The sequence below is a fragment of the Sphaerodactylus townsendi genome, linkage group LG09 (genome assembly GCF_021028975.2).
Source record: "Sphaerodactylus townsendi isolate TG3544 linkage group LG09, MPM_Stown_v2.3, whole genome shotgun sequence".
Lineage (NCBI taxonomy): Eukaryota > Metazoa > Chordata > Lepidosauria > Squamata > Sphaerodactylidae > Sphaerodactylus > Sphaerodactylus townsendi.
The window spans coordinates 59,653,772-59,674,536 of record NC_059433.1 but is presented as its reverse complement, the minus strand read 5'-3'; the positions used below and the strand labels follow the sequence as shown (position 1 = coordinate 59,674,536).

The 20,765-nt window shown below is 42.2% G+C and overlaps 1 protein-coding gene across 2 annotated transcripts; it reads right to left on the bottom strand.

Annotated features, from left to right (window-relative positions):
• Window positions 1-880: 880 nt before the first annotated feature.
• VXN (vexin) lies at window positions 881-14,705 on the bottom strand. 2 transcript variants are annotated; one of them, XM_048507181.1, is made up of 6 exons: window positions 14,537-14,705; window positions 10,968-11,023; window positions 4,939-5,107; window positions 3,896-3,957; window positions 3,188-3,273; window positions 881-1,741 (listed from the first exon to the last, which is right to left on the bottom strand). In XM_048507181.1, the coding sequence occupies exons 1-6, from the start codon at window positions 14,598-14,600 to the stop codon at window positions 1,549-1,551; spliced, it is 630 nt and encodes a 209-aa protein (XP_048363138.1). In that variant the 5' UTR covers window positions 14,601-14,705; the 3' UTR covers window positions 881-1,548. The 2 variants fall into 2 exon arrangements, with proteins under 2 accessions (XP_048363138.1, XP_048363139.1); XM_048507182.1 differs by having other exon boundaries at window positions 5,050-5,107.
• Window positions 14,706-20,765: the final 6,060 nt, after the last annotated feature.

Below are 20,765 nucleotides of genomic sequence, written 5' to 3'. Positions count from 1 at the left end.
TCTTCTTCTTTGATGTAATTAATGCTTCAGAATGAAATGCGGGTATGCAACCATTAAGCACCAGTGAGAGTCTGATTGATTTTATACATAATTATATATTTTAGGCTGTGATTTGTAATTTTTTTATATGCCCATAAAGGCTTTGAAAAAAAATGTTGAGACCAGTTGTAATTATGGGAAAACTCTAGGCCCCACCTTGAGGTTGGCAGTCATAGACAGTTGAAACTGTCCCATTATATGTAAACCAGCACTCCAGTAAACTGAAACGTACACCAGCCAGCATCATAGTAGTTGTGCAATAACTTTGAGAAAGAGCTATTGGAAGTATGATGAAAAATGTAGTAAAAATGTCCAAGGGAGGAAATAACTTTGTATTTTTACATTTTCTTCCACTCCTTTTTTCCTAGTAAATTCAGATACAGCAATCCCTCCCTCCCTCCCTCCCTACTCACCCGGCAAAGAGTCCTATGAAATTTATTGCAGAAGAAGACAAATTTTATTTAGAACCATAAAAGAGACGCTTGCTACATTTAAGAAGTGGTTTCAACATTGTCAAACAATATAAATTAAATTATAATTTTTTTTGAAAATCTTGTCAGATATATCTCAGTTATAAATTAAATAAATTAGGGGGAAATATGATTTTTAAAAAAACACTGTGATAGTTGTGGAGAAGACATAGTCGCAGGCACTTCCCCTTCTTTATACTTTTAAAACTATTCTATAGCCAAATACTAAAGACCTCTGAAGTTAGAAGGCTTTCCTGATAACTAGTCACTATGTTACGCCTCAGTGGTTTTAAAGATCACTGTTTCAGGTGGCCAGGTTTCAGATATATGTGTCTGCACAGAGTGCTATATATGTCTTTGAGTTATTTTTAAGTCTTGTACTTGAGAATGAGAGAGAGAGAGAGAGAGAGAGAGAAGATAGTTGGGCTTGGCTTAGAGCAGAGCTTTTCAAACTGTATTCTAGATATTGGGTATATTTTGGCATTGCAACCTCTTTACACAGGACAATGGAGAAGTCCAGTAGACCTGGCCCGAACACCATGTGAACAGAATGTTTCTCTAGAAAAGCTGTTGCAACATACATGGGTTTTCTTTGCAAACAAGGAAATGCAAAAAAGCTACCCTGGACACAGAAAGGCTGAAAACCACAACCTTTTGTCAGGAATGGCAACAACCGACAGGGCTGTACTTTACTGGCACACAGTAGTGGATGTGGGGTCTATTAAGAAGAAAGTTAGTTTTCTGAACCCAGCTACCTGATGAATCCAAACTAAGCAGGACAGAAAAAAAACAATGTGTTGATTCATGATCTTAGCCAAATCTGTTAACAAATTCATGGACATCAAAAATGAGAAAATATATTCATCAGGCTGTTTGTATTGATTCCTGCTCTCCTGGGCACCTTGTTTTTAGTCTGTTTGCTTCTGCCAATTGGACAAAAAATATTTGTGTGGACACGTATGAGCAGCACTTCATTCATTAATGGATAAGTTCTCTCATAGGAACCTCAATCCTGTGAAAGCAGCAAGGCTAAGACTTCTCAGTCTGCCTCAAAGGCACCATTGGTGGCCCCCAGATATTCGGCCTTCTTTTTATGCTTCATCCATATTTTTCTCAGGAGGCTGGGTGTGCCATGCAAAGCACCCCCCGTCAAAGGTAATGACGCTTCAGTCTTATGAGTGAGGGCTGTGTCATCTTCAGTATTTTTACACGAGAGCTTTGCATACCTAGAACTGAAATGGGGAGAGGTTAGGCAGATTCATTCTTATTTTCGTTCAGAGTAACTATGAGGGGTTTGCTCATTTATTTGATGCTTTACATGTTTGTTTTAAAGTAATATATAATTACTAGCAGTAAAGCCCACTGTGGTAAGCAATAAAGAGAGGGCTCTAGACAGCTATTGGTGGTGGGCGCAGTAGTGAGGCTGGATCTGTACTCTGAACATAAGTTGTATTTCTGGGGAAACTCTCTTTCTGCCTCTGTTCCCAATCACTCATCCTTATTATTTCCCCATCTCCCCCTTTCCATTTTCCTTTTTCATCTCTTCTTCTCTCCCCTGCCAAGCTTTATCTTCTCTACTGCCTATCTTTTATTTTGGCTGGATGCCTCCCCTCTGTATCGTTGACTGTCTGTTCACTCCCCCCTGGAATCGTTGGCTGTCGGCTCACTTCCACCCCATCACTGATGCTCTGCTTGCCTGGCCCCCACTGTTGGCATAGTGCTAGCCTGCCTACTTCTGCCCAACCTCAGCAGGGTTGTTGGTTGTCCCCTACTGCCGTCCTTGGCACAGTGCTCACCTCTGCAGTCAGACCCAGAGTCACTTCCAGCATTCAGTCTCAGGAGACACTTAATTTAATTGGGAGGGATTTAAATCTAGATTTATGAGGGAGGGTGGGAGGGGGACTGGGTGGGCTGGTGCGAGGCCAGGTGGGAGGCTGGTGCCGGGGCAGATGGGAGGCCACCTTGCCACTTCGGCCCCACCTGGCCCTGCTTGTTCTTTCCATGGGAGACCGGGTGGGAGTGATGGAACACGTGGCGATTGGTTGGAAGTGAGTCATTGCCAAGTGTTCTATTTTTTAGTGAATCGTGTTTTTGGCTTATATCCAGTTCTGAACTGAGCCATAGAGCATGGATCAGAACCTCTACAAAATGGGACTATGAACAGAAATAGTGCATTGTTCCACAATCCTTGTGGAAATTCCAAGTTTGCATAAAAATATGAAATGTGAAAAAGGCAGGTTTAGAAAAACTTAAAAAAAATAGCATGCTATGAAAAATGCACCATTATGATTTCACAAGACTACATTGTGAGGTCTTTGGCCATCTGGTGGGGTGTGGTTGCTAGTCAACTTGCAGCCAACATTACAGATGATTTCAAGCCTTAGTCTCAAAAGTTAGTCTCAAAAGTGGGGGAGGGGAAAAACAGAAATTTAAAAAGATGAAAGGTGGGATGGAAGGAAGGTTACTCTGGAAGCTATCAAACATGGAAGCTGCAGTTCTGAAAGAGGGGGCTCTCTAGTGGAATTCTCTGCACACCTCACCAAAGAACAATTCCCAAGACTGGAGGGGACACACATGACTTTTAGCCTGGTATAAACATACTTTTCTAGTGCAGATATACTCTGAGATACTCCCAAGGAAATATGTTTTAAAGAGAGTAATACTAATTAAAAACTTACTGTTCTCCAACACTATCCCTTATTGCCGGGTCGGAGGTTGTAATCCACTTTGCATTGTGATGGGATCTAGGAGATGCTTGAGTTTGCTAAATAATATGGGAATGAAAAATGTCCATAAACCTGGCACAAAGTTATAAGATGCAATGGAACATCAGTGTGACTGTATTTCTGATAACTGGGTCAAAGAAGGAATTTTAGCACTTATAAATTTTAGCAGTTATAAACTTGGCAGGTATCAAATGCTGGCCCCTATGTATATCTTTTTGTATATTCATCCGAAGTTATTTAACTAGAGAGCAGTTAAGAATGGGAGTGGACAACATTTAACATGGCCACCCCTTGTTCTCAGAAACTTAAATCTTTGTTACTGCTATCTTTATGCTTACTGACTTTGGAGAGACATTGCAAAAACAGTTTAGCAAGGGATAGTGCGTGTAGGAATCTCAGATATTCTTTAGAATATTATGCATTCAGATATTCTTTAAAGTTATTTTAATAAGCCCTCTCTGGGTCCGACAGTTGCAATCTTATCTCTTAAGTGTACCATTTTCTTCTTGTATCTCTATTGGAAGGACAATCCAACCAAAATGAACATAATACATATGGAAAGGACTGAGGCTGTTCCATTAACTCTTGTTCTAAACCTCTCCCACGCAGGCTATAACAATAATCAAAGTTGGTAAACAAAGCTGGCTTTGTATTACTTACCAAAGACTTTACATATGACTGGTTAATGCCACAGCTGAAGGTCTGTTGCTTAGATATTTCTGCTGCAATGTACAATATAGGGGGAAATTAATGTTTTTGTTTCTGTGTGTGTGAAATCTTAAATGTCTTGAGAGCTGCTACAGTATAAGACTTTTGAGGAATGAAAAGTCTTAATGTTATATTTCCTAACTGGTGAAAGTAAAGACTGGCTGAATCTTCCCTTCCTGTTCTGAACAAGAGTTGCCAGGTCAAAAAAGGGATGGTTATGATTCTGTGATATTTGGACCTTGTTCTATATTTTTTACAAAGATGCTTGAATGCTATATAGCCTTTAATGCTGTTCAAAACAGGCACAATTATTCTCAGTTCAGTTTATTTTTTACAGGTTAATATCCTATGACATGATTACCATAATCTTAGTTTTGTGGGGATCGTTATCAAAAACTACCTTTTTCAAAAGAAGTTAGTACATCATTTGTGTTCTATTTGTTCATGTATGCCACAATTAATTTGTTATGGTTGAGCTTGGGTACCTTGAGCACAAAGCAAACCTTCCCTGCCTGGCCCAAATAGCTCTCTGTGGCACCACAGAGGATGGTGGAGCCTCATGGACAAAAAGCCAAGAAATAAGATGGAAGAACTGCAGCGAGAACAGTGAGTCAAGCAAAATTGTTGTTCCTTTCAGTTGTCTACCAGGGAGCATCTGAAGACTCTGCTTGAGGAAGAGGAAGTGCTGGGTGCCAGATTTCCTTGACTGCGGTTCCACTCTCTCCCAATTTCCGCTCTTAATTGTCATCATCTATAACGATGCATGGCAAAGGTCCTGTCACCCCCAGCAATGGTTTTGGGGAGGGTGCTGGAGGAAGGAGAAGGTAGAGAAAGATCGACTTCTGGGTGCCTTGTCCACACGTTTTGTGGGATCTAGCCTTTAGTCTGTAGGGAGCAACAGGATTCTCTCTCTTTTTTTAAAAAAAAGATTAATATGTTCACCCTTTTGGAACAGTTACAAAATTCTAGTTACTGCTTAATTTCTAGGGACTTACTGTGTGTTTCAGGGCATTTGAGAGGTTTAGGAAAGAATCCTTTCTGTCTGTTCTGTAGATGGCTGAAATCTGGCCCCTCTTTATTTTTGTAAACAACTTGAATGACATCACCTTGATGTGACAGCAATTCATCCGTCCCCTGAGAATGATAGTCAGGCACTGCTACCACCTATGGGGAAGGAGATGACACTGTCTCATTACCTGTGTGCTATGGATGTTCAATGAATGAATCTATAGAATAACTTGTAAGTGACTGTAATAGTGCTGGATTGCCAGCCTCTTTGTTAGTAAACCAAAATGTTAAACATTTGTATGATCTTTGTGAAAAATCAATAACAGTGCTGATAACAAGAAGGTACAGTATAAGTGAAGGGAACAATAAAGTGTTCTAAAGGTATTCATTTAAAATGTTTACTCAGCCTTTCAATACAAGCTTTGTGGTGCTTGTATTGAAAGGCTGAGTAAACATTTTAAATGAATACTTTTAGAACACTTTAGAATACTTTTAGAGTCACTTACAGCTTAGAGTTAGATAAAACTTGCTGAAACAATTTAAATGTAAGTAAAAGCAATGTAAAATTTTTAAATAAAAATATGGAAATCACATAAACACAGACCTGCAGTTTTTAGAACAAACACTTTAAAGCCACTGAGGTTAGTATGAATGTCTATTTGAAGACAGAAAGTTTTCACCACATTCCCAAAAAAACACCAGCTGTATCTGGCAGGGGAGGGTATTCCATAGTCTTCTGCCACCAGAAAGACTTCCAAAGGTGATGGCACCTAGTGTAGAAATCACAAACTATAACTTATTTTTGTGGAAGAGGAAGAGGCATCCAAACAAGAAAAGTTGGGTCTCTAGTATCTACTCATCCAACCCCTGAAGAATGTATGCAGAGCAAGATTACAGATTAAGTTCTCTGCAATGAATATTTTTTATAAAGTCTTCAAAAGTAGTCTCACAGATCAGAGCTGATCTGAAGGGCATTATGACAGAGATGAACAATATATGTTTTTTTTCCAGAATATAAAGAGACTAGAAGCAGATGATGTGGGGGAGATGCAGTGCACCCTATGAAAGAGTGGGGAGAAAGCATTTCCCCCTTCAATGGGCTTTACTGGGGCTGTAGTACCTTCCCCATTCCCAAAACTATGCTTCCAACCTACCTGGTCCCAAGTCTGTGGGTTGGGGGTGGGACGTGGGAGAGGTCGTAAAGTTGTGGGTTGTGGTAGGTGGGAAGATGAGGATTGGGAAGGGTGGGAGAGAGTGGAAGGAGGGTGGAAGGAGGGTGGAAAGGTAGGGCCTTGAGTGGGGCTGAGGTTGAAAGATGAGACTTGGGGTGGGAGAGGGTTGGGGTTTGGGGTGGGGGGAGAGTTGGAAAATTAGGCTTGGGGTGGGAGAGGGTTGGAAGGTGAGGCTTAGGGTGGGGGGAGAGTGGAAAGGTGAGTATTGGGGTGGGGAGAACTGGGAGGGTTTTGTGGACCAGTAGAGTAGTGGTCTTCAAGGTGCTGCTGGTCCTCTAGCCAGCCTGGCTAGGAGGGCTTTGCAGACTGTTGGAGCAGTGGGCACCCAGGTACTACTTCTCCACCAGTTGGGATGGCTTGTTGGAATGGGGGAAGCAGGAGGGCTTTGCCAGAGCTGGTGGAGCAACGGGCACAATGCATCACTGCTCCACCAGTGGGATAAGCTTCTGGGGGTTGTGGGAAGGTGGGGGGACTGGGATGGTATTGAGGAACCCAACAGAACCAGGCTTGCTCTTGGGTTTGGGGAAGGTGGGTGGGGGATGGAATGTTGTCCATCAATGAGTCCTGCTTGCTGATTGGTGGAGGGTTCATCATTGTGACATTCCATTGCTTAGCCATTTATTGGTTAGGTTACACACACACACACACATATACATAGAGAGAGAGCTTGTCTTGTAGTTGATACAGACCCCCAACTATGGTATGTGGTTGCTTCTTATATCAATAATACTTTAAAGGATTAGAAATGTGAGTGAATTACTTGTATCCATAATGGCGTCATGCCATGCTGGGATAAGTCTGGACGACTTATGTGGGTCATGCTTCTTCAGGTCATTCTGAACACTCAAGGTAAATCTCTAGGATAATCTTGAAGTCACTTTTCTTTTCTAATTGTACCACAGCTACAAATATGAGTCTGCCAGCTGTTCAGATGAACTGCAGAGGCGTTCCAAGTAAGCAGCATAACTGAGCAACTCTCTCTGATGGATTCAACCCAGGCCAAATGTAATGTCTTTAGGACATTATAAAAACCATTTTGGTGGGAGGGACTTCATACAGATCCCATTCCCAAAATGAGTTAGGGCCATTTTATTCTCCTCAACCCAGGATGTTCAAAAATCACTAAACCAGCAATCCTTTTGCACAGTCCTAGGTTGGAGGTTCTCCTGTGCGAACACAACAGGCAGGAGATGCTTTATTTCCCTCCATTCCTCCCATTTACCTTTAGGTTTCTCACTGTTTGCCATTCTGTGAAGTTTGCCCAGCACATTGTGGGCAGATTCTCTGAGCACCCAACAGTGTACAAAATCACCCAAGCATCCCCCCAAATCCCCCCAAATCTCCCTGTGGCAGCGAGAATGACTGCCATTTCAGTCATGGATCTACAGCAACACATGCCATTGAAGGCCATTGAAGGAAAGTCTCCATTTCTTTTTTGTTTATTTTGTGTGTTGAACATATACAGCCAATTGGTTTGTGGAACAATTGGCATGGCTGTGGGGGTTCGTTTCTGCATGCCTTCTCAGCTATGCATGCATTGCAGGAAATTTTTTAAAAAGAGAACATCTCCGTGTGAAAGTGCGAAATCAACCCAAATTGTTTCTATGGGCTCCAATTGCTTCTTGAATGTGTAAAGGGCATGCATGCTAATGGAAAAAAGGAAAATGGGTTCATTTATAACAACTGCAACCTGTTATAAATATGCTGTGCAGAATCCACCCACATGTATTTAATTACTGTTTCAGCAGCTATTTATTCCTTTTGCTGGGTTAACTTGTTCCTCTGTTGGGGAGACCTGAAATATAGAGCCCTGCTAAACATGTTTTCCCCCATCTTGCTTCAAGTCATTTCCCACAAAACCAATACATGAAACACTGGATTGATCCCTAAGGATCCATTCCACTATTGGCAGTGCCGTCCTCTGATTCAAGGCGCATACATTGATGCAAGAGGCTCTTCCATTGGCAGACAAGGCTTTTGCATCAGTGGAAATCTCCTTTCACTGGAGGAAAATGCTGTGGTTATCTCGTTAATTTATAATTATTTATGTAGCTATTTATTCATACCCCAGGCTGCCCCCTGCCCCACCCCGGCAAGGATCCCAATTACCTTCCAATATCTCTCCTCTTCCATTTTATCCTTACTACAGTAACTCTAGCAGAAGCTTAGGCTGAAGGGGTATGCCTGGCAAACTAATCACTACACCATGCTGAGTCTCAGGTAATGGAATGGCTCAGTGGTATCCAATTCAATTTTGCCCAACACTGGTACAAACTGTGGCCAAATTGCCCAGAAACCAGAGTGGAGAAATGAGAATAGTGTACACCATTACCACATTACAAAAGTTCCTCTTGAAGCAAACAACTTGTTAATTCCAGAAGGCTAAGGAAAATTAATTTTACTATAAAGCTATTCATTATCTTTCTTTACTTTTTCAGAGAAATACTTTTCATTAAAAAAAAAAGTACCACAGCTTACAGGGTAAGTGAGTTAAGCACTTCTAAGACCAATTAATGTTGATAGGAGAGAAAACTGAGCAGTTGCTTAGTATGGATATAATGATGAAAAAGAAACTGTTATCTCATTGTGATGTTGCCCCCTTTGGGGACAAAGCATTAAGCACCATTAAAAGAGTATCTGTTCATTGACTTTAATGGAGATACTGGTTTTTCTTCTTCTTATAGTTGTCCTTTAAAAGACTTCAATCTCATATATTTTAAAGACTTTGTAAAGAAATTTATCAGGCGAGAGCACACATAAGCAGTGATAACTCAAAGAATAGATGCCATGCTTTGTTGAAGACTGATTATTTAGCAATTTCCAGTTATGAGAACGGAGATGGGTATTCTTTAAAAGTGATTGCAGCAAGGAAATAGTTAATGGAGAGGCATCTGAGGCTAATTCATAGGGTTGGTCATATGACTGTGTAGCACTTAACACTGTCCCAGCTCACACAAGTATTATGGCTGTGGAAGAGTCTGGCAGGTTTCCAAATGACTGCTATTTTTATCATTGTCTAGGATTAAATGAGTGAATCTATCAAGATTATTAGAGTGGAAGACCTCGTGTCATCCCTGGCAGAGTTGCAATTCTAATAACAGGTATGGAGGCATTTTGTAAAGAGTTTTTTCCCCCCTTCTCTGCATTGGAGAGAAAAAAATGTACCTTGGCATCTCTTCCCAGTTATATGCAAACTTCCATTGGCAAATGATGATGAACAGGACAGTGTACGTCATTACGATTCTTTGATCTCTGTACTATTATTATTATTATTTTATTATTTATTGGGTTTACAGACCGCCCTCCCCCGAAGGGCTCAGCTGCTCACTAGCTGCTCATTTACTTCCATGTTCTGTTCAGCTGGTTTTAATCTTTAAAGTTTTTCACAATCTGGGACCTTGATACCTCAGAGGCAGTCTTTTCCCATATACATCTATGTGGCAACTTTGGTGGTCACCAGAGGTGGGATCCAGCAGGTTCTCACAGGTTCCCAAGAGTAGGTTGCTAATTATTTGTGTGTGCCGAGAGGGGGTTACTAATTGGTGATTTTGCCATGTGATTTTTGCCTTAGTTACGCCCCTCCTCTCAGCAGTAGCGCGCAGAACTTGAAGCAGTCTAGCAGGAGGTGCACCGGCGTGCGTGGCAGCCTGCGCCTGCGTGCATTCGTTTCCCACCCAAGGACCAGCGCAGCGGCTGCGTCCTTGCCACAGCCCCACCCAGGAATGCCCCGCCTCCGGAATGCCCGGCCACGCCCCCGTCGTGCCCCACCCAGCCCCATTGGCACTACGCCACAGTTTGAATCCCACCACCATGGGAACCTGTTACTAAAATTTTTGGATCCCACCACTGGTGGTCACCCCAAGTTTCAATAATAATGCTATCCTGTAAAGAGGCAAGATCTCTGTCATTAGCCAGGGGTTCTTTTGTTGCTGCTCTGACACTTCAGAATAGTTAGAGGGGGTGAGGAAGATGTGCAATTTACAGCACTTCATGTAACTGTGCTAAGCAAGATTTGTCAACAAGCATTTGAAATTGCCTGGAAATTGGGGTCTTGATTGATCTAGTGACCTCTTAAATATTTTTACTGGGTTTTGTGGGACTGGCTTTCTTTGCTCTTATAATATTTGTGTTGTATTTTAATTTTTATTATATTATTTTAAGGATTGGTACATAAGCAACGTCAAGTTTAGTTTCTAGAGAAAATTGGGAAATGTGTGTGTGTGTATTGTATATATATAATATGCTCCTATTCACCCCTTTTTTCCAATTGGTTTTTGAAGAGCTGTTAATGACCAATTCTGCACAATGTGCTTCCTGTGTGATGGGGGCAAATGTCCATCTCAGCAAGATTTCTTGTATGGACCTGTTTCCTCAAACCTCACTTTCACTTTCTATTCTCTCTGTAGCAAGTGAGACCATTTTTAGGGTGACTTTGAATTTGCTTGCCACCAGAGTGCGAAAATTTGCCAGTGAGCACTTGCCTCAGAGATCTTTCCTCTGCCCACAGCCAGCCTTCCCTCTTTCTCAAGCTACTTTGCACACCTTTCCCCTAGCCCCGCCCCATGTTGCTAGCTGCTTCAAGTAACAGAAAAGAAGCTAATTCACATAACATTGATCTCTAATTCCCTTGATTTTTTGAGATATTGATATAAAGAGAGCTTGGAAATAACAAGCCTGTGTCCTCTGGGGGCAGCACCACCACCAGCAGGAAGTGTTGTGTGGAGGGGAGAAGCGGGGAGTGAGAACAACAGAAGCCTACATTTGTAAGGTTCTTTTTTTCTTACCGTTTTTGATAGGATGCACTGTGGACTTTTGGCTTTTCTCCTGATGGGGCTACATGCTACAACAAAACAGAAATATTGTCAGAATGAATTGAAGGAACTGAGTAAGTTCAGTGTTTGATCTAAGAGGAAATTTGAAAAGACTGCTGAGAAAAGTCACGGAGCCTTTGTATTGGCTCTGTGTACCCACAAGGAAATACAGCAAGGAAAAACTTTGTCTGGACTCATCCCCTTCCATATCAGCTTTGCATAATGCTTCTCTACATCCTTCCTGACAGGATTTAATGAACACAAGGCCCGTGTCCTGGAAAGCATTCCCATCTCCAGCCCTGGACCATACACCCCTATGAAGACAATGGATGTGTTAATGTGCTTGCCTGTCCAGTGTTTTCCTAACCCAATGCTTCTTCCTCTAATACCTTTGACCACCTCATTTGCATTGCCATTGTTCTATAGCTGTAATTTCATCAGCTACCTTCCCCCTTGAAGGCACTCCTGATTTTGGAACATTAAGCTGATGCCTCAACCCATTAGATCAACAACTCAATCATTAAGGTTGATGTCTGTCTCTTGTCTTTCCCCAGAAAGGCAGGACTCTTCTTTTTCCTGGGAGATTAATGGTCCCTCGGCATAACCCTGAGGGCCCTTTTTTCCCATAAGAAGCCCCCTCTTCCAATAGCCAATGTTCAATATCTCTGGAAACCTCTCTGTCTGTGATATTGTTCCACAACACATTGACCTTCCAGAGCTAAGCGCAGGTTGCTCAGCTCTGCCCATTCTGCTCCAAGATCAGGTGATGGTAATCCTTACTTCTCCAATTGTCTCCTGTATTCCAGATCTATCCTCTCACAACTGCTTCTATCTTAGGACAGTGTGTGTGTTCTGCTGGTTTGATTATTGTGTGCTCGTGTACCCCCATTATCCCTAAATAAAAGTGTTAAACTTTATTCACTCTCCTGCAAGTTTCTTGTAAAAGCTGACTTTGGTATACATAGGCAATCAAGGTTTCGAGTTTGCCCAACCTTTTGCTAAGGCAAGAGTCTTCTCTTGCTAATTCCCTACTTTAAAGGGAGTTACTTCCACCACTTCAAGTAACATTAGCATTCTTCTGTGTTGGGACAATTGCAGCCTGCTCTGTGTATGTTTTACACAACAAAAAGATGGAATCTCAAGCAGGAAATTTGCATCCTATGGTCACGATTTATCATTTTTGGAATGCTCAGTGCTGCCATGGGCTGATCAGAATGGGGTTCAAGTCTGCATTGGTTCCTAATCTGAGATTTATATGGAGGGCTGCGGTTCTGCATGCTAAAGGGGATGGCACTCAAGTCAACATGTACTCAGGGGCACTGTCTGTTCTTAATTCACTAAGTTCTATGCTAAGGGGACAGGACAGGAGGCAGAGATCTAGCATTTTATTAGCAATTTAGGGCGGGATTACAACAGATGCAGTTTGACATGTCGCAGTGCTGTAGGACTCCTTTTTTGCCAGGGGTTACTGGTAGATACTCCTTTGCTTACATGTGGTCATGTTATCTTTGGCTAGTTCTTTATTACTTACAAGCATCAACTTTGTAGGATGCTCCCTACAAGCTGGGTCAGTGTGTTTGACTTTGATTTACTACTGACTTCTCTCACTCCTAGTCTTTCTATTTAAAATAAATGTACAAACTCTGCTTCCAGAGAAGGGGCTGCCACCTTCTTCCCCTTAGGAAGTCACCTGTGCCTCTCATAGTTATGTGAAGAGGAAGAAATGCAACTTGCAACTTTATTTTTATTGGCTCATAGGCTGCCCTTCCCCACATGGGCTCAGGGCGACTTACAACAGTCAGTCAGTCCCAATACAAACAATGAAATCTTTAAACAGTAAATTCCAGTTAACCAGAGGCGTAGTTCCAAGGGGGCGACGCACTGGGCACGTGCCCTTATGGGAGCGTGGCGAGGGTGTTCCGGGGGCGTTCTGGGGCAGAGACGCACCAGTGCACCGGGCGCTTTCCCCCCTTGCTACGTCTCTGCAGTTAACATCCTGGCATCATATACTAATATCAACCAAAAGGGGATGAAAACATTATCATTATCTAATAATAAATAGTGACACTCCCCCAAATCAACATAATCCATGTACCACAAAGAGTGTGGGAAGGGAAGCTAGACAGATACCATTGCAGCCCTCAGCCATAGGCCTAGTGGAACAGCTCCATCTTACAAATTCTGTGAAACTGTAATGTGTCTCACAGAGCACAGGTCTCACTTGACAGGAAGTTCCACCAGGCCAGGACCAGAGCTGAACAATCTCTGGCCCTGGTTGAGGACAGTCAGACAGCTTTCAGGACAGGGACCATCAGTAAATTGTTATTCACTGAATGAAGGACCCTTTGGGGAACATATTGAGAGAGGTGGTCCTGCAGATATGCTGGGTAAATTATACACCTTGAATACCTGCTGTCTCACAATTGTTAAAGGCATAGGATCCTGGCCAGAAAAAAATATCTGTAGTAATCTGAAAAAGTCCACCAGGGTGATTTGGCTTTGAAGAAAGTTTTTTTTTTTGGGGGGGGGGGGGAGTTACTTTTTAATATGACAAATTCACTGGTATGAATACGTTCCCTCAGAATGTCAGATAATAAAAATACAAAGCAGACTACTTTTCTTAGCCATGGGAGAGAGAGGTGATCAGTGGAGGCTAACTGGGGAAAGATTTCTTTATAGTTTAATTTTTGATCCTTAAAAAAGGATATGTGATGTGTCTGCTGTGAGATGGAATGTTGATAGACATGCCTATTCCCTAACTTGGATTACTGTTATATCCCTGTCAGGAATGAAAAGATGGTGAAACTGAAAGCAAACACATTACTGTAAAATTTTAAAAATTAACTGTGGATTAAATATAGTCACTCCTAAATGTTTCAGTTGGGAAGTTTTAGTCCATGAGCCACATAGTGGCAGCAAGAGATAGCATATTCTTGTGAACGTAATGACAATTCCATCTGCATAATTTTCTAGTGATGGGAAAAAGACAATTGTGTACCATGGGCTGAATTTGCTGAGAAAAATTAGATTACATGGTTTTTCACATAGATACCTCACTCTTTCTTTTGGCTTAAGGAGCTAAAAAATTATTGTTATTGCGGCTGCATATGGATCTTTGTCTAAACTGTGCTCTTTGTGACAGGCTAGCACTAAGCTTAACTATACATTCAGCCCATTTGCAAACACCTCCTCCTTTGACCATGGGCTACACACAATTGAACAGAAGCATATTCTGAATCTAACTATCCTGCATCTCATTTTTTATATTCCTAACATTAAGTTTTATTACCTTAAGGGTCACTCAAATATATAGGAGCAAAGCCACGTGAAACCTTACAACTGCACATTGTTTATTCTTCTGGAAACATTTAGATATTTGCCTGTATTCCCTCTAGCAAAGTGGGGAAAAACGGATCACTACTCTGCCAGAACAGTGCAGCTGAGAATGCATCTGAATGTAACACTGTGAAGATCCCCACCCACCCATGCCATTTCAATAAAGCCTAAAGCCTTGACAATAACTTTGATTGACTGGTACTCACATTTGGATGAAATCACAGTAAACACTTCTAAATTTTCATCACTGCAGCTGTAAATCTGGTGCATTTTTTCACCTCTGTCTCCAGGCTGCCTATGAGCTTCATACAACTGCTCTGAACTTCTGGTAAATAGGTTTCACTAATCCCATCTGGCTTCGTGATCATTGTCCAGGTCCACAAAGAACAGACTGATGCTGTGATCTCATCTCATTCCATATTCTTCATCGCCACATTTTCTACCCTTGTCTGCCTTTGTATGAATTCTGCTCACGCCAAGGTTTGATTTAGCTGTTCCTTAAAGCCACTGCCATGCTAGTAATATTTTATTTGCATAGCTCCTCTTATTACCATACAATTTGCAGAGGCACCCTCAAGAATAATAAGTGGTGAAGTACTGAAGGTATGTGGGCATTTTGTGTGCAAATAGTGAATGATCAAATAAATTATTGACGTAAACACGGTAGGCTTTTTTTGGCTAGTATTTATTGTTATATTTTTGGTGCACTTTATTAATGAAGGAACAGATATATTCCTTTCTACAAAATAAGTATTCAATAGTTAATGCAGGCTGTGAGGCAAACAAAATTGTATAAGCTAGTGGGTTAAAATGCTGCAATAATACCCAGGCCTTCAGCACAGAGATCAACATTTTCAAATATAGACACTTGCTCTTAAGCACTTCAAGCCTACATTTAGCCCTTTTAATAGGTGGCCTGATTTGCTGATATGTCTTGAGCTCCTGCTAAAACCAATAGACTCCAGCTGTAATTCTACATCCACTTACTCAGGAGGAAAGCCCATTGAAATCACTGTGTCATTCCTTCACCTTGATGCTTAGGTGCTTAAGAACTAATTCACTTTAAGGCTATAATTTTCAGCAATTATCACAGTAATGAGTGTATTCAATTTTATAAATCTTTTTGAGAAGTTACAATGTATACCTATAAATGCACTCCTCATCTGACTTTATATAGGTTAAACCAGTGGTGGGATTCTAATAATTTAACAACTGGTTTGCCCCACCCCACCCCGCCCCGCCCCCTCCGCTGGCCCCCCCCTGCTACCCACTTACCTGCTGCGGAGGAACTTCTTGTGGGGTGGAGGGGGGCAATGGGGCCTTGCCACAGCTGCTCTGAAAGTCCCCTCGTTCCCTTGGGAGAGGGTGCTCCAGGGCTTTTAGCACCTCAGAGCAGTCGGGTGGCAAGGCGCCCAGCTGCTCCGGAGCTCTGAAAGTGACTTTTAATAACCGGTTCTCCAAACTCAACAAAAATTTTGGTACCGGTTCTACCGAACTGGTGTGAACTGGCTGAATCCCACCACTGGATTAAACTAGTTGGTCAGAAACACTGATCCCTGACACCTGTCGCAGAAAGAGAAAGTTGCCACCACTGTCATGATGCAATCAAATGTTTAAAGGAAAACACTTATACTAACCAAAGACTGCTCTTGCATTTTTTTTACACAACAGTAAGAAGTCTTATTCACATGTTACAATGAACATGTACGACCTGCATGTATATAGGTAACCCTGTTTGAAGAGATCATGCACATTCACTTTATAAATGTAGCTAAATACCTGCATAAATGTGGAGCTTAAATCACATGTTCAGCTGCATATGTATACAGAGATTTTATGTGTGTTTACTGTAAATTGTGAATCAGGATATAGTGTCAAATCAAAATAATTTTAGTGAATATCTGTCTCACTTGTTGACCTTCCTAGGGTGATCTCCAAATCGTCCCATGGCAGCAAATCTATTATGGCATAAGGGGGGAATGGCTGTTGTTCTAGAAAATACTGGCATATTTAAAATGTTCAGAAAGCAGTCGATACAATTGGCTCAAAGTTCAATTAGTTTTTGATTTATTGTGCCACATGCTCTGCTTGTATGACTGATGCCATTAACATCAGATGTGGCTGGCTTGTTCATTTGTCTCTGTCTACTTCTTCCTGAACACAAACACGCTAAACAGATGGGGAATTTCATGGCCACAAATGGAATTGTTTATCCTTCCATTGTTCTTGTGTCAAGCGATCAAACCAAATCCATTACTGACTAATAAAAAGATCAGTGCCACATCTATTCAGCAGTGAACACAGTGGAGTCTAGGTAGAGAGGATTTCAAAGCTTTCAAAAAATGATCAGAAATAAAAAGAGCTCACATGGAACCCCAGACAAAACTGGAAAGTAGTAACAAATTTAGTCCCTCTTTCTCCCATCTGCTAATTTTAAGAAACCTAGTAAGGAAGATGCGCACAAGAGAGCATACAAATCAATTAAAATCAATGTTAATTTTGCCATTAACATTAAGGCATTAATTAACTTTAAGACCCATGGGATTTTTTATGTTTTGGAAGGCATTTTTAGCTGCATGGTGTCATGGTTGATGGTCAGAGTAGGATCTGGGAGACCTGGGTTTGAATCTTCATTCTGCCGTGGAAACTTGCTGGGTGACCTTGGGCCACTCATGCTTGGTCTCGGCCTACTTTTTCTCAGAGGGTTCTTCTTGTTAGGCTAAAATGGAGGAGGGGAGAATGATGTTGTGTAAGCTGATGCTTTATACCCCCACTGGAGAGAAAAGTGGGGTGTAAGTTTGTTTAGCAATATAATTTTGGTTTATGGGTATTAATATAAAGATTCTTTTTAATGCCTATCTAACAATAGTTGTTGTACACAGTAGCTTGCTGTGGCAGTACTACTGAAAATTCATAGTGAATTCCTCCCCCACCCCCAATAAGGCTTAGAACATCCAGTAGTGACAGTACCCACCCCTAACATACATTTTGCTGCTGTGAGTGAAACTGCCAATTTCTGTTCATCTAAAAGAGGGATTATGAAATGCAATTGCTATGTGACACACAAGAAGCCTCTTCCAAATAGAAATTGAACACAAACCGCTGAAAGCGGAATATACAATTGGGATCCCCCTTCGCCCCAATAAGAGTACAGGCCTGGAAGATGATATTTTTTGGATGGTGTTGGGGTACAGATGTCATAGCTTTCAGGATACTGGTAGCCTAGTCCAGAGGCTGTCATGGCTGGGGATCGCTCTGCCACCATGACACCTCCAGAGGGCTTCCAGAGGCAGAACAAAACCAAGGCTCCCTGGCCACCTGGAAAGTGCTCCATAAAGCTACGTGAAGTTACACTACCCCTTTGGGTGGCATTAAGTCCAAAACCCCTAGGTCGGCATTCCAAGCTTGAAAGCTCCAACCCTGTGAATGCCCCTAGCCCACCCCAAGCTGGGCTGATGGCCAGATTTAGGTCAGTGCAGCTCTTCAGGGAGCAGGTATTTCTGGGTTGAGTGCTGCTGAGCTGGGTGGTGCTTATCCACCTCCTTATGCTGGCGGGGGTGGACAATATTCTTTTTCTTTTTTAATTTTGAAATAAACATTTCTCTAGGCACAAGGGAGTATGAAGACATCCTCTGCTTATTTATGGGTCCAACCATAAAGTTTGCTATTAAAGGGAACAAGCTGGTGGCCTGTGAAGATTGTGGGGAGAATAAAGAACTGTGAAATGACCCTGTCAAGAAACAGAAAAATGTAGTTATAGAAAATTTTCCTGTATTTTAAAGCATTTTCTTTAAACACATCAGTTTAAAGCTTCTGTGTCTATTTGGTAGTATGTGAATGGTGACTATCTGGTGTCTAACAGCCTGGGTGATTCCTAGTCTTATTAATGAATTCATGTTAAATTTTGCCAGAAAGAACTTCCCTTTGCTGCCTTGATAAGATAAACCAGTAATTTTCTCAACAACTCACCAGCTGATTAAAATATCAGATTTGTCCACTCATAATACACCCATGTGGTTCCTTTGTTACTGAAGCACAAGGATCTTCACTGCAGGCAAGCTGCTGCCGCCATTTGTGGCTGGCTCTCTACCTCTCGCAGCACTCACTGTTGAAGCAGAGCTGTGAGTAAATTTGTCACAGTAAAAATGTTTGAAGCTCTGCAGAATTGGTGTTTGTCACCTCTCCCCAAAGAAAAGGGGGAGGTTTGTTCTGCATCACAGATGACATTCCACTATCATCAGGATAATACATTTTCAGCAGTAGGGTGTGGAATAAATACAATTGAATAGACAAGTGGGGAAAAAACCCAAAATGATGGGGGAAACTAGTGTTTGGAATGATTTTACAGAAAAATTTTCCAAGACCACAGATTTTCCACTGGGAAAATCTGTGGTAAGCAGTGCATGAGGAAAAGTCCTTAGACTGAAAGGGCCCCATATATCCCTCCCTTTTAGTTTTTTATGATAGAAATTAGTATTTGCATGTATGCAATTAAAGCTATACTTTCTACTCTGTTTTGAACTGCATCAGGTGTTTTTCTAAAGAAAAATGAATACACACACACAGACAAAGTGGAGAATACAGCTGTGTCCACAACAACAGCAACAATGCCAGATAATGATTGGTGCTCTTCGAGTGCCGAGAAGCAAGTGACACTACAATGGAAAAGGGCAGCAGCACACTGGAGCCCCTGACAATCAATCAATCTTCAGGATGTGTTATCTATTTTAGCTGCAGCTGTAGATCAGCATCTGAATGCCAAGTAGTGAACTTAAGGCCTTTGGGACCAACATTCAAGTTTGTATATCTCATTAAAAGTGCAAAACTCAGCTCATAGGTCATTGGGGTGATGGAGGACTCTCTGCTATATGCAAGTGAGACTTCTGGCAAAGCAAAACCCTTCCCACAGAAAGAGGAATATGGTTGGAAGAGGCTGTAGCAGTAAAGAACACACATCTTCCAGAATAACTGGATTTGTGACTGATTCACACGCTGTATTTTTAAGGTGTATCTGTGAAAACCTAACCTATGAATTGAGATTCAGACGTGCAAAATGTATGGCACTTGTCAGGGGAGCTGGGATTGCCTACAGTTTGTGTACTTGATGACAACCAAAGGTTTGCCACTGTGTGATGCATTAAGCGATCCTTAGCTTATCATTAGGATCCAAATAGTTCCCTCTAGGCAGATCATTTTAAAGGATGAATTCTATGCTGGAAGAGCTGATTACAGATCTACAACATAATTTAGCCCCAATACAACATCAGAATATTACACCTGCCTCAAATCACTTATCACAGCTTCTCGTGACAGCTTTGGGTACTGTACCGTGTTTTTCCGAAAATAAGACAGTTATTAATTTTTGCTCCCAAACATATTAATTTTTGCTCCCAAAGATGCGCTATGTCTTATTTTCAGGGGATGTCTTATTTTTCTGCTCCACAGCTGCATGCTCTGGTGTTCTGTTTGACAGGCATGCTTCCAAACAAAAACTTTGCTACATCTTACTTTCGGGGGATGCTTTATATGTGGCACTTCAGCAAAACCTCTACTACTTCTTATTTTTAGGGGATGTCTTATTTTCGGGGAAACAGGGTAGTTTTGTGAGGCTAACTTGTATGTTTAGTAAAAGATCCCTCCTGATCTCTTCCCCATTGATGTTCTTAGAAAGGAATTTGTGACAAACTTATTTGAAGTTTGTACAGCGGCATGCAGGGGCTAAATTACTCCCAGGGGCATGACCACCTTCCCACACACCCCTGGCTCCCCACGCCCCACTTACGGGAGACAGGGAGCCAGCAGGGAGACCAGGGGAGGGGAGGGCTCGGATGGGTGCCACAGCAGCAGGCCGGCTCCTGGGCCACCTGTCACTGAGCCCTGCCCCCCAGCTTCTCTGCAGGCTGGCTCCTGCTGTCCCCAGGGCCTGGGGAGGTCAAAAGCTGCCCTGCAGGAGGTGGGGGGGGCTGGGCTTGGCAGTGGGGGGCTAGGCCAGGTGCTGCGGCAGTAGGCCAGCTCCTGCCCTCATTGGCCTCCCGGGGGGGAAGGCTGGGAATCGGCCTGCGGTTGCAGTGAACAACTCAGCCTGCGTGGCACCCTGGCATGGGGGGAGCCACCAGGCACTGGCTGGGTTGCTGCACCACAGGAGAGGCTGGGCACAGGGACCTGGTCGGCACCCGGTGCCCCCCCATACGAGGGAACAATGTGCGCTTGGGGACATGGGATACCCCATGTTCCCATTAGCGGTACACCACTGAGTTTGTAGCATATCTCTGTACTAATTCTTTTTTGTAGAATTATATTACATATATTTATTCAATTATGTTAAATTGTATTTCAACTTGTCTCTGCTCTAAGGTGAGGAAGTCTGAGCCCCAGACATTTTCAAAGCAGGCTGGGACATAGGGACCCAGTAGTTTGTATGCCCAGTACCTGAAC

What these genes read in the sequence shown, in the direction of transcription:
- VXN (XM_048507181.1), bottom strand. Translation starts at nt 14,600, where the DNA reads ATGCACCAGATTTACAGCTGCAGTGATGAAAATTTAGAAGTGTTTACT. An exon ending in AGTGCATCCTATCAAAAACG is followed by an intron (nt 5,108 to 10,967) that starts GTAAGAAAAAAA and finishes CCTTCCCCATAG; the next exon opens with GTGGTAGCAGTGCCTGACTA. An exon ending in AGGGATAGTGTTGGAGAACA is followed by an intron (nt 1,742 to 3,187) that starts GTAAGTTTTTAA and finishes TCCCCATTTCAG; the next exon opens with TTCTAGGTATGCAAAGCTCT.